Genomic DNA, 13799 nt, shown 5'->3' on the forward strand with positions numbered 1-13799 from the left:
CTGCAGCAATTCCATACATGAAAAATTAATATTTAGCAGATGGAAACTAAGGAAGAAAGTCAGAGCCCTGTAATTAGCTTGTTCTCCATGGACTTGCAGATACCTTCAGAGCCTATGCAGGCAGCGAGCTGTGGGTAGAGCCACACTGAAAGGAGAGAACATTTTACGAACAGGTGATTAGGAAACCAAAGCAATCAGAGCTCATGGTCAACAAGCTGTGGAGAGATTTTTAACTATTCTGTTTCCTAAATCCTTACATATGATTTCTTTATATCAAGCCTTCCCTTTGGATTGTCAAGCTAACTTTGATTTTTTTTTTTTAATTTTTTTTTTTGTGTGCATGTATTGTGTTTCAGGGCACTACAGGAAGACCAGGACTTCCGGTAAGTACTTCATTCTTTCTTCTTTTGTTCTCTCTTTCTGTCTTGCAATACATTCATCGATAGACCTCCAAGATTTTTTAAGCTGTGAGAAGGTAGCAATCTCACATAGATTCCTAATGTGGAAAAATAGCATATTGCCAACAGGTCATGGCTCCTAACAGCATAGGAACAACAAGAGCTTTGTGGTACCAAAATGGCAATGTAGTCCTTATGAACCCTCTTACATTTGGGATACACTGCTTCTGAAGAAGCCTTTTTTACCTTGAAGTGGTGCAGTGTGCTATTTTCTCACTGATGGGCTTGGTAATTGCAACAGGATTTACAAGCCCTACGTGAAATTCCGCAAATGTGAAAGTCCATGGTAACCGTATCTGCATCTGGGATGGTTGTGAGTAAGGAAGGAGCACAGATTTTGGGATCACAGCAGCTTGCTTTCCTGGTGGTGGTTCTTTTATGATGCACAAAGAAACCTCTGCATGTTCATACACATTGGAAGTGGACAAGGCACAAAGAAGTGACAGCAGTGGGCTCAGTGTCTCCAGCTGCTGAAACTAAAAATCTAGGTTTGTGTCTAGGGAAGCAGCCGGGTGAAAAAGAACACAAGGAAATCACAGACATTGCTGGAAATGGAACTGGGAGGTTATTGTTGTGTCATTTTTACAAAACAGAACAAAAATTACATGCTTATTGAAGCCATAGCAGCTGATTACTGATAGGATCTTTGTGACTGTCTTCCATATCTGCCAGAGCTGAGTTTTGGCAACCAGGAACGCAGAAAGGGCTGATATTCACTTTTTAAAAAATGTATGAGGTAGAAATCTGCCTTATGGGTAAGTGGCTGAGGAAAATTGCCACTGGTCTTGTGGTATATGTGTTCATATGTTTATAAGGCTCTGTTCAGTGTCACCTGACCCAAAGTCATTCCCTAAACTGCTGTAGGATTGTTCACACCCTGACAATTCACTGAGTAGTATCTCAAAGGGGTAGAGGACACTGAACACAGCCATTCATATGTCTTCTTCCAGACATACTTTTTCCTGTGTTAGCTTGTTTTCCCACATTTTTTTTTTCTTGCTTCTGGACAGGAGCATACTTTTAAGTTCAAGCGTGATAACTCTATAAATAAATAGCTTACTCTAGACATTACTTGAGTGAAGAAAGAGAAAAAATGTGACACTTGACTACTGCATGAAGCTGGTTCCCAAGACCTGGATTTTGTGAAGTGGAGGAAATTGGAATTAGACTTGGTTAGCTTGAAAAAATCTCCTGCCTTCCTTTTTCTGCCTAAATAATTACGTTATTTCTGTCGTGAGATGATCTGGCTTGCCTTGCACTCAGGCAAACTGGTGACTTACACAGATTCTTAAAGGCAGGTTGGGGTCCCCACAGACATAGTTTCTCTATAACTTGCTCTCTTCCTCTCTCAAAATTCCTGGATGCTTGCATTGCAGCACTTAGCTGCATCTGTGGCACAGCTCGTTTGTGCAGTTTTATGACCTTGCTTTTGGCCGGTTTCCAATTGCCTCTGGTTTTGTCTTCATTGCCAGGGAGACAAAGGCGCAATGGGGATTCCTGGACGGCCGGTAAGTCGAGACCTCTAGCGTGTTCCTTGTCCTCCCTCTCCTCTTTGAACCCTGAGATGTCAGAGTACTTCCAGGCTGAATCTGGGGTGGTGTGAGCATGAGGAGAGCCATCCTCTCCAAGACCCACACCTGAGGAGGTTGCAATGGGGTAGTCAGCCCTGTAAACCGCATACATGTGAAGGATGTTACCTTCCATTCTGCTAACCACGGGCTTGCTAACATGCTCCCCTGCCCACTGCCTACTGCTGCCCTTTCCAAATAACCCTGCCCAAACAAGGGGGCCATGCCCTGCCTGGCTGAGCACTGCGTTCTAGGACTGCTTTCCACTCAAGCAACCTGAGATAAGGATGGGAACGAGGGCTGGGGTGGGGACTGTGGCTGCCCCTCTCATTCCAACTCTGCAGCCCGGGTTTTGGGGCAGGAGAGTGTGCCCTTACCGCTGACGCCTGTGTTTGTGTCTCTTTCTCTTTCTCTCTCCCCTGCACCCTCTTGCATGTGGCTGCGATGGGTACCACTGACCCAGGGACTAAAAGGGCAACCTGGAGAGAAGGTGAGTTGGCTCCTTGCAGCCTTTAGTATCTCTGGCTGCCCTCCTGAAGGGCCAGCCTAAACATCTTAGCTGCAGCCCTGGCCACTGCAGCCGACTTTGGGTTTCCACACCCTGGGGTGCCTGCTCTCCCCCAGCAGGGTAAGTTTATCTCCCAAATTCCTCCCAGGCCACTCAGCCTCCAAAAAAGCTGTGTTTCTTGTTTATCACAATTTACTAACAGTGTATGAATTGGCAGGCACGTGCAAGGCTCCCCTCGAGGCTTCCTGGGTGTTAACCACTGAGTTTCTTCTATGCTGGCAGCACCGCTTGCCCTAATCACCCTTGCAGTTCCTCTCTGCCTCTTGGGTCAGCACAATTTCTGCTGTGAGCCACAGCAAGGAAAATGGGATGGCATGCTCCTGTTTCTGACATGGTGGGACTTGGCATCCACAAGAATAGTGATGATGTGCATTTGAGGTGTGTGAATAACTGGGAATCTGCAGCCAGAAGCAGCGAGTTATAGAAACTAGGAAAGAGATGAATATTCACCTAGTAGGGGAATCATGCGTGTGGGGCATCACCATACCAGAGCCATTTGCTCCTTTTCATGGAAGATAGAAAAATGCAGCAAGGAAGAGTGAGTTAGGATGGAGAATCTCTCTCCTTGCTTTCAGGCTTCTGCTTGCTCATTGGAGCCTATAAATATTATCTAACCGACCAAGATTTCACTCTTAATTGCCCGTACTTCCCTAAAGCCCTCTGTGAGGTCCTTGGCAGTCCTAGCTTGGTTTTGCAGAGAGTTCTGTTGCTTGCAGGCTGCATGGTTTATGGGATGCTCCATCCAACGGCTGCCCTGCCCTGGGCACTTCTGGAGCAGCCTCTCAGGGATACACAGTGCTTTCTAAAGACACAGTGTTTCCTGCCCATTGCACATCGTGGGTGGCTAGGAGCTGAAGAGCGCCTGTTTGCTTTTCCAGCAAGGGATTTGCTGTTTTCATCCTCATCCCATCTAAGCTGATATGCACACAAACGAGGCTCTTCCCCAGTGCAGTCAGGAAGCAGCTGACCAGCTGCCCGTGCCTCCCATTTTCCCGGAGCTCGCCATATCCCTTTTTCTTTTGTCTCTGGTGCAGAATGTGTGAGAGGCTTCCTGGATATGCAGGTTATCTTGAACTGTGGGAAGGAGACAGCTCAGCTGCTGTTCTGGCAACTGTTAATTGTGCGTCTCTTATCAGCTGCCTGTTACTGACTTAAGGACTTGTTTCCATGTCCACTTAGTGCAGTTCACGCTTTGAAAGAGAAAAAGCCTTGGGCAAATTGTGCTGCACTTTCACCAGCGGCTTTGAGATTGTCAGTCAAGCAGATAGAGCCCATAGGCCTGGCTGGTCCTGGCTCTGGGTGGGCTCTCAGCGCCTGCTGCAAGAATGAAGGCAGCCTGTGCCACTACTGATCCAGCCCTTGCATTGGGATCTACAGGGCATATGTGGTGTGGGGGATTACTGCTGCTGGGACCTCTGCACTGAGCCCTAACTGGGCTGGAAATCGACACCAAAGTCTCCAGCACTTCTTGCGGTGCAGCTTGACGTAGGAGAGGCAAGATCTCAAGTATATCTGTATTGGTTTTCAGGTACTAGAATGGTCTCAGAATTGATGTTTGTCTTAGGATCTAGCCCAAACTGAATCAGTGTGATACATCATTAATTATACTGCTTGTCTCCATGGCAGACCCAGTTTCTTCCAGAAACCACAGTTGAGCAAGCCTTTTATTTTCTGTATTCCCCCTTCTCCGCTCTGAACACACACTTTATACTGTGCAGCATGTGATGCTGCTTCAACATCAAGTTATTTAATTCAGACCTAAACTTTTGCATTCCTGCCCGGTCATTAAGTCTCAATTGACCTATTCATAGAATAGCTAGCTTTGCAGTCAAAAAACATGGCCAGTTCATCTAATCTTAGTCTGTAAGAGAGAACATGGTCTTTGGTATGGAGCTCTCTAGCCAGTGTTTCCATACTGCCTACAAAGGATGTTCTTAGAAATGATCACCAGAGAGTATTCAGAATCTGTGGGGTTTTCTTAGGTAATTTTTCCCCATATGTTTTGCCTGTTTGCAGAAGACAATATACAACATATGCAACGTATTCTTTGCTTTACAAAGAATATACAGGATGGGCAGAAAGCAGTCACTAAAATGTAGCTGTGTCTGGGGAGGAATGTGGAAAGTGCTTACAAAGTTCCAAACTGTGGGTGTGGTGGGACCAGGGACTGAGGGTGAGCATTAGCAATGGAAATTACGGAAAAACATTAGTATTCTCTGAAGTTGAAGTCTGACCAGACATATTCTGGCAGCAACAGGGGTTTCAGGCAGTCTTTCACATTTGCAAGGGGGCAGAGCCTGTGTTTTGCCAACAAGTGTTTTACACATTTATAATTTTACTTGCTGCACAGCTTCTATTTTTTTGTTGTGTATAGATAGTCCCAAATGACATTTCTCCTCCCGGAGTGAGCTGGGGGAGGCCAGAATGGCAGCTGCCGCATGAGTCCTGATATTCTTATACCTTGAGCAGCCTCATTAAATCTCAGTCTTGATGGAAATGTCATTTTCATTGTATTTTCACCTTTTCTCACCCCTTTTCCTTTCCCTGTCTCTCTGCAGGGCGCTCCAGGAGAAGCAGGCATGTCTATCATTGGGCCCCGTGGTCCACCCGTGAGTGACTTTACTCTCTATTTTTGACTGATTCAGGATGTGGGCAAGTTACAGGGAAATAAACATTTAGGAGGGGCAGCAAGACAGCATCAGCTGGAGAGAGCAAAACCCCTGTATAATGTGGTTCCCATGTTGAGCCAGGCTTGGTTTTATACCACTATTATATACTATGTATAATGAAATTACAGCTCATACTTCAGAACAGACAAAGAAGCCTCGTCTTACAAAGAAACTATAGTCCTGTATTTGAAAGGAAAAAACCATATTTCCTTCTTGCAACAGGACCACTCCTGTTTTTGAGGAGAACGTGCTATTAGCCTGGCTGATTTCAGCCTTTGGTTTCGTTAGCGAAGGACAAGCCCCCCTAATTTTGCAGAAGAGCAGGATCAGAGCTAAGCTGGTGACTAGAGAACTCACAAAAATGGATAGATCAGAGTTGTCCAGAGGTCCCTGTCAGTACCTAAAGCCTTGGAAACTCTTTGCCAGTGTAGATACTGAAATCTTGAAAACCCCTTTGCTGACTGGGGAGCAGAGGAAAGGCAAGGGAGGATTTCGCACCCCACTCCAGCAAAAGCAAGAAGTCAGCCAGACAAAACTTCTTGCAAGTGTAGGGTCAGAAAAAACAGGCTGGCACAGTATTAAGGGCTGGAGAACTTAAGTGCCCTAAACACTGGATGTTTCTTGCTCTGCACTTCAGCCATCAAGCCTCTGCTTTTGTGCAGATGCAGCCAGTCCTCCGCACTCCATCCCTGTGCAGCCTTCTCTGGAGATTTCCATGAGAAAAGACCCAGGGACTTAATTCTCTCCCTCCCTCTGCGCACTTCCGATTTTGATTAACCTGTGAAGAGCACTGTCCTTGACCTGCCAAGAGGATGGGCTGCTGGGACTTTTGTTTCACAGCAGAGGTCAAGTGAGAGAGACCTAGGCAGCACGAATGCTTGGCTACATCTGGCTTTCCAATTAGCTTTCCAAAAGAAGAGTTTCTAATAAGTAACAGCTTTGTGGGCTCCCAGGCCCACCTGCGTGGCACACTGCAGTTTGAGAAGCGACAGATCTGAAGCAAAAGAATTTCCTTAAGCATTTGTTACACAACAGATCAGCCCTGGTCACTTGGCCAGGTGAGGAGGGTGGGCTGATGGGTTCCTCCATGCTAATCTCTGAGAAAAACCACCCAAGTGCCACAAGCAGTTTTTGGAGGGTAAGGGTTGCATGTTTCTTCTGTTTCTCTCAAGCTGTAGCTCTCAGCCTAGTATGAAACAGCAATAGGAGAGAAAACCTGGTGGTCCTCATCGATGTAGGACCTGCAAATGTAGCTGGGCACTGCTCTTTCCCTGAAGAACATGTGCCTAGTCTGCAAGACAGACTTAATGTCTCTTTCAGTGCAGCCTCATTGCCTTTGCTGCCATTTGGGAAAGCACAGAACATGTTGAACCTCAAAAGAAAACAAAAACAAAAAAACCCAAAAACCAGAAAACTTAGATGGCAAGTGATTTTTAAGAGGAATTTTTGCCTACCCGAGCTCCCCGCTTCTCCCCCATAGCCCTTGTGAAGATGATCCCATTTCCAGGGGAGCTGGTGGTAGGTCAGAAGGATGGCTGAGCACCGAAGACAAACACAGGAACCCCAGCCAAGGGGCCACTTGGGAAGATGTGGGATGAGAAATAGTTTCCAGATTTTCATTTGAAGGTTAAAGCTTTTGCTCAGAGCTGCTTAACTCCTAGCCAGAGAGGGACAGTATGCCGATAGTGGCAGAAACAGATGATCTCCATGATTTGGCAGCTCCCGGGATTACATACTTCATAGGATCAACATCTTAAAAAGAAGACAAGGAAAAACAGCTACCCAACAAAAACAGACTCTTGGAATCACTCACTGTGAACTGTTGTTTTGGCCTGATACCGTGCAAATCACTATGCCGTCCTCCAAGGAGAAAGAGGCAGCAGTCTGCAGCCTAGAGAGCAAGCCAAATTGCACCATTTCCAGATTTTCTCCTTAATTCTTTTTTTAGCACTTCTTGTCTGGGGAGACTTCCAGCAGGGAGCCAGAATTAATGAATTGTGGCTAGGCTCTACTTGATTTTCGCCTTTTCAGAAAGCAGTGGTGGACAAATTCTTTAATTTATAGCTGATCTTCCCTCCTGGTCGCTGGCCAATGGGACCAGGTGGTTTTATATATATCTTGCAATGCAAAGCAAAGTTGACCAAGTTCAACTTAGTGAAACTAAGAAAACAATGCAAACGTAATCAGGTCCTGCTAGCACTGTGTATAAAAACAACTGTTTGGTGCAAGTCCAGGCACTTTATGGTAGGGGCAGCCCTCAAGTTGTGCAAAGAGGTTATTTATCCCCATCCTCAGCAGGACTGAATCCCCACTGAGCCTCTCTGCAGCGGCAGGGAGGCTGGAAGAGATGCAATCTGAAGATCTTACTTCTCCTGGTGATGAGGCTATGAGCTCTCTCCCAAGGGGACTGCATTGCTTTGCTATGGCAAACCTCATCAGCGCCTTGAAGCCAGGCCAACCTGTACCGTTCTTTCCCTTCCTCTGGATTGCTCTGGTTAAGGTGAAAAAGCAAACTCTTTCTTATACCCAGGTCTTTCCTAGTAGACAGAACACACAATAATGATCCTCAAGTAAACTGGTATCTTTACTAGATGCCCAAAGACCTAGGGTATCTGCGTCTTGGGATTTCACAGAAGAATTATGCGAAGAACCATTTTTTCTTTTTCTTCTTTCTTTCTGCCCCCTCCTCTCACCCACCCCAGTGTGTTCAAGCGAGTAACGAAGAAACTATTAAATATATTGCAAGTCAGTGTGTTTACTATAACTGTTCTCAAAGTGGTAGCCAGCCCTGGCTAACCAGGAAAAGGCAAGGGTAAAGGACTTGATGCTCACATTCCTTATAACACCACTCCTTTTTCTCTTAGCTCTTAGATGGGAAAAAGCAGGCAAAAAGAGAAAAATCGTACCTTGGCCAGAATTATTTGTGAGGAAAATGAATGCACTGGGACAAGACACAGGGGAGGGAGGAGACGGGGGGGGAATGGCTGTATTTAGACACCAGTGACCTGCAAGGTTTGTCTTGTGCAGAGCAGCATCCTGCATTAAACGCCTCCGGTTTATGGCAGCAAGAATTGCCATAAAATGAGCTCAGCCTCTGGAACATACTCCAAATGGCTCATGTATGGGCTAGGGACACCCACTTAATTAATGGAGAAACTTCAAGGAAACTGCTTGCAGTCCAAACTGGACCTGCTCCAGCATTTTCCTGGCCCTGTATAAACTGGAGTGGGAATGTGAGATTTCCCCTTCTTCCCCAGTCGCATTCTCCTTGGAGGTCTTGGGTAACTCCTTGGAGAGCCGTAGGATAAATGGGCACAGGCTAGAGAAAAGATTTCATAGACAGAACTTAGGGTCCATAGGAATCCCTTTCGGTTCCTCTAAACTGCTGTCTCTGTTTCATCTTTTCCAGGGACAGCCTGGAACAAGAGGTTTTCCTGGATTCCCGGTAAGTGTAACTGCTAGATTGATGAGGTATGTGTGTGTGGTATTACTAAGCAGTGTCATTAGTGCTTGCTGTACCTTATCATCTGTCTGATGCCAAGGATCTGATCTGATACTCCTGGAAAAAGTAATTTTTTCTTCATTTGCTTTCTTCTTTTGTTTTTCTTTTTTTTTCTTTTTTCTTTTTTCTTTTTTTTTTTTTTTTTCATTTTAAGTGATGCTTAGGGGGGGAAAAAAAACACACCAAACTAACCATAGTATGCCAAAAGGAAATTAATTTAAAAAAAAAAAGAAAAACGTAAGTGTTAAAATAACATAGTTGAAGCCCAATCTGTTTAGTAAAAGAGAACCATTCTGAGAAAATACTCCCCAAGCAAAGAAAATAATCTGGGTACGTGAAATTCCAACCTTAGTTGAACTTTTAGGTGATTCTGTAGTAGCAATGAGCATCTGTAATCCAAACAGGGCTCTGTGTGATGGAATTCAGGTGGGAACTGGGTTGAACACCATGGTCATGCCAGAGCGAAAGGGCAAAAAGCATAAGAATGTAGGGGGGATTTTTTTCCAGTGTGAAGTTACAGATGGGTAAGGGAATGAGAAACAAGCCTGAAAGAGGACAAAGCACATTTCATTTCAGCTTTACAGTTGCTGACAATGCTCTGTGGAGCATCAAGGCTGCTGGAAAACTCAAACGGTTGCTATTTATTCTTATGCACTTCTCCTGGACAGCTAGGAAGCCTAAGGCAAACACAAACAGCCCTGGCGCCCTTGCTCCTGCCGAGCAGCTGAAGCTGCTTCTCCAGGACACATGATGTGCCAGAGCAGGTCTTCAGAGGAAAACAGGAGGAATTGGCCACCTCTGAACCAATCTGACTCCGCAGCTCTGCCCTTTGTGAGAAGGGGGGCTGTGATCTGCCCTGAGGCTGAAGAGAAGCAGATCTCTCCTGGCCCTTGTGGTCTTTGGCTTTTGGAGCAGCAGAGAACAAATCAGCCCAGCTCATGAGAAAGTGTCGAGTGGGATGGCTCTCCGTGGGGCCTGTTTTTCATCATATCGTACCTTCAAAATGCTGCTGAGCTCTATGTCACTTTTTCCCTGGGACACTTCTATTATACTATCATTCGCAAAAATTCCTCTTTTCCCAATGGTCTTTTGAAATCTGAATCTCCAGATAACTGTGCTGATTTTCAATTAATTGATGAGATGCTGCAACATTTGAAATGCTGAGGGTTTTTTTTTCCTGCAAATTGCCAATGGATAATCTCTCCTGCTTTGCTGCTGAAATGGGCTGACAGTGAGAAGGTCCCAGCAGAAGCAATCAGGAAGCTTGGGTGGTACCCAAGGCTGGAAAGCCGGGCTCGGGTGAACCTAATGAGGTTCCACACGGCAAAGTGCAAGGTTTTGCATTTGGGCCGGAAGAACCCCAGGCACCTGTACAGGCTGGGAGGAGTGGTCCTTGAGAGCAGCTCGGCAGAGAAGGACCTGGGGGTCCTGATGGACGAGAGACTTAACATGAGCCAGCAGTGCGCTCTGGCAGCCCGAAAGGCAAATGGGATCCTGGGCTCCATCAGGAGAGGGGTGGTCAGCAGGGACAGGGAGGTGATTGTCCCTCTCTACTCGGCTCTTGTGAGGCCCCATCTGGAGTACTGTGTCCAGGTGTGGAGCCCTCAGTACAAGAAAGACATAGAGATTTTGGAAAGGGTCCAGAGGAGGGCGGCTAAGATGATCAGGGGGCTGGAGCACCTCCCCTATGAGGAGAGGCTGAGGGAGTTGGGCTTGTTCAGCCTGGAGAAGAGAAGGCTGCGGGGCGACCTCATTGCAGCCTATCAATACCTGAAGGGAACCTACACCCAGGAGGGGAGTAAACTCTTTAAAAGGGCTGACAATAGCAGGACTAGGGGAAATGGATCCAAGTTGAAGGAGGGAAGATTTAGGTTGGATGTTAGGGGGAAGTTCTTTACAAGGAGAGTGGTTAGGCCCTGGAACGGGCTGCCCAGGGAGGTTGTGGATGCCCCGTCCTTGGACGTGTTCAAGGCCAGGTTGGACGGGGTCCTGGGCAACCTGATCTAAATGTGTATGTTTGGTGGCCCTGCTAGGCAGGGGGGTTGGAACCACATGATCCTTGAGGTCCCTTCCAACCCGGGTGATTCTGTGTGATTCTGTGTGTGATTCTGTGTACCCATCTCTGCAGTTTTGTGGCACATAGTTTTTGCTGGGGGAGGTGGACAGATGCTCAGGTGAAAGCATTTCTCATTTTTTCTCCCCCTTTTGTTTTTTTTTGTTTTTGTTTTCTTTCAGGGTCCTATTGGCTTGGATGGCAAACCGGTAAGCAAACAGTCTCTCTGGAGGCTTTGTGCCCTGCCACCTGCCAGGTCCCACTCTCCTACCAGCCTGCATGCTACAGAGTATGTTTTTAAGAGGATTATTTTGCAGTGTCATGCGCATGCATGGATTAAATGAAAATCAGAAGGTTGGTAGGCAAGTGGATGCCACAGATGCCTTGGGGGAGTTGCAGGTGGCAAGAGATTAGGGAGAGCGAGCGTGGCTGCTTCCTTTCCAGGTAAATCTCTGAACCAGCACCTCACAGGGGCAGCAGCCAACCTGCTGCACGGAAAACCTCAGTGTTTTGGGTGTTGGGGAACAATGTAGTGTTAGTTATATGAGCAAAGCTGCACGTGTGTGGCGTTGTATCTCTCTTGAGAAATAATAGTGGCTGTGAGTACCTCTCAAGGCAAAGGGTAAGCAGGTAAAGCAAATATCTTTTAGAGGTTGCAGTGGCTGAAGCTGAGGGATGTTTTCTTTCTTTTGCAGGGTTATCCCGGACAGAAGGGAGAGATGGTAATAACAACAACAAAAATTATATATGCTAGTGGTTGATGGATTGGTTTGAAATGGCATTGCCTCTCAGCTGGAAATAAGCTTGTAGGCAGACTAGTGGTCCTAGCTTCAGCTAATGGCCTAGCTATGTACCTAATTCTGTAACTTCATTGCAGTGTGGAGATGCATGCCTGTAATCTTTACATTATGGCTATCAGATTCATCATGTCACAACAGCAACTCTGTAGTTATGCATGGGATATGTTTTCCTCACAGTTAGCAATTATGTTCTTTAAATATACTCCGGGAGCTGACATTTTTTGTGGTTGGCCTCATAGCAGAAGTAAAAGTTGATGGAAAGTTTTTGAAAACCCATCTGGTGGCTTTCAACTTACCTAACAAAAAAAAAGTGTATTATTTGTTTGAATGCTTTTCTTTCCCCTCTTGAAGGTCTGTTACATTTGTGCATCATACCAAAATGCTTTCATTTGGGAATGATAAACTTGGGTTATTCTTCATGGGAACCCAAGTGTGATCTTGTTTCTCTCAACTTCTTGGATGATGAAATCCCCAAACATGAGCACACCAAAGTAGCAGCTCTGTAGTCAGCTTTGCTCAGTGAACTGCTGGATGTTTTCTTCTGCAAATTCTGTTTCTGGAGCCCAAGAGTCAGTGTAGCCCTCTGGCAAGCACATGTTGAAGGTCCCCATCCCTGCTCCCTGGAAGAGGGTGAGCTGCCATTCCTCAGTTGCACAACCCTAGCTCAGGCTTCAGTCCTGGCTGCTGCTTGTTCGATCTCATTGCATCTGCCAAGGAGACATGCTGACAGCTGAGGTCCAGGCAACAATGAGGGTGTGTTTTCCTGATGTTTTTTCACCCCTCCTTTTAATAAATCCCCCCCATGGTGCAGCCAGAACATGTGTGCATTTTCACTCCTGCCGAGTAACAGAGGGAACCCAGAGCTCTCTTGGAAACTGTTCTCCACAAAAGTTTGTAAAAACTGAGGTTCCACCTACTCCCTACACTGAAAGCATTTGTCGCTGTAAATCCATCTTGTATTCATGACTGTGTGTTTCTTTAAAGGGTGCCACAGGTCCCAGGGGACAGCCCGTAAGTACCCTATATTTTGTGTTTGTACCTCCCCCATCCCTTTCCTCTTGCATGTACAGAACCTCTCCTTTACCAAGAGCCTTTAAAAACCTCATCTCTTTTATAGGGACCCCCAGGACAAAAAGGAGAAAAGGTAATTTTAATGGGCAATACGCTGAAAATTGCATGTAAAAAAATGAGCAGAGAAGTGGGCTGGGCTAGTGCTGCTCGGTTTGACTTTGAGTGACTGAGAGATACAGGAAAAGCAAAGGGCTGCAGGGTCAGTGGGTGGGAGGTAGGCTGCTTATCGAGTGCAAATTGGCATAGTCTCACTGAGTTCAGTAGAGCCATCGTGATTTACACCTTGTGGATCTGCCCTCCAATGTCTATTTTGGTTCTCTCTGTTCGTGGTTTAAACTCTTTTCTTTTAATCCCCTTCTTACACAGGGTCAGTGCACAGAGTACTCCCACAGGGTAAGTCATTAGCGTTATTATCGTCTGTCCTGTGCCTTCCTGAATGTTAATCCCCCTTTCGTTTGAATGGCTTTTTGTTGGAAATATAGATCGTTTCATGAACAAGATGTGTCACCCGGGCCTGAGAGCAGCGCTCAGCTGATTGATGTGTTTCACAGAAAAGCTGTAGATAAGGACTTCCAGGAGGGATCTTGGCTCTCTGCTCTCTTCCTGCCACTGAGGCTGACCCCAAGCTAAATGCTGTCATTTCTTCTTTCTGCAGAGCCTCTGTGCTGCAGCATGGTGGGGGGAAGGTAGGGTCTTCACCCCAAAACTCAGTGAAACCTGAAGTTTCTGTAGGAGCAGAGAGCACCGGCTCAGTCCCACTTCCACAGTCTGCCATGGGAGGACTGGTGGCAGCAGCCTTTTAACGAAAGCCAGGCTGTTGCCCCCTTGCCTCTGTGTCCTGGCATGGCCAGCATGTACTGCAGCCAAGAGAGGAGAGAGTACATCATGGAGTTTGAGGGGATTACAGAGGCAGAATTTAACCAGCTCTAAAAACAACTGGAGTGCTGAAAATCCACTGGAAATGCATTGGAACAACATCATATGAAGTGGCTGGAATTTGTAATCTGGGTGTACGGGGAGACAGGCTTAAGGGCTTTCTGTTTATTTTTGATGAGCATCTGGACAATTAGCTGGGCTCTGGTGCCTGTCCCAGGGGAGCAAGGCCCTGAA

The 13799-nt window shown here is 46.4% G+C and overlaps 1 protein-coding gene across 1 annotated transcript in view; it reads left to right on the forward strand.

Moving 5' to 3' along the window:
• Positions 1-1945: 1945 nt before the first annotated feature.
• Positions 1946-13799, forward strand: part of COL13A1 (collagen type XIII alpha 1 chain) — a gene marked incomplete at both ends in the record, with an annotated part of 51425 nt that continues 39571 nt past the window's right edge. The window contains 9 exons of the mRNA XM_079536239.1: positions 1946-1966; positions 2490-2516; positions 5153-5203; positions 8673-8708; positions 11001-11027; positions 11514-11540; positions 12603-12629; positions 12736-12762; positions 13056-13082. Of these exons, the coding sequence (XP_079392365.1) occupies positions 1946-1966; positions 2490-2516; positions 5153-5203; positions 8673-8708; positions 11001-11027; positions 11514-11540; positions 12603-12629; positions 12736-12762; positions 13056-13082 (270 nt within the window). The remainder of the gene's footprint in view (positions 1967-2489; positions 2517-5152; positions 5204-8672; positions 8709-11000; positions 11028-11513; positions 11541-12602; positions 12630-12735; positions 12763-13055; positions 13083-13799) is intronic.

This window comes from Tetrao urogallus, assembly GCF_951394365.1.
Source record: "Tetrao urogallus genome assembly, chromosome: 5".
NCBI lineage: Eukaryota > Metazoa > Chordata > Aves > Galliformes > Phasianidae > Tetrao > Tetrao urogallus.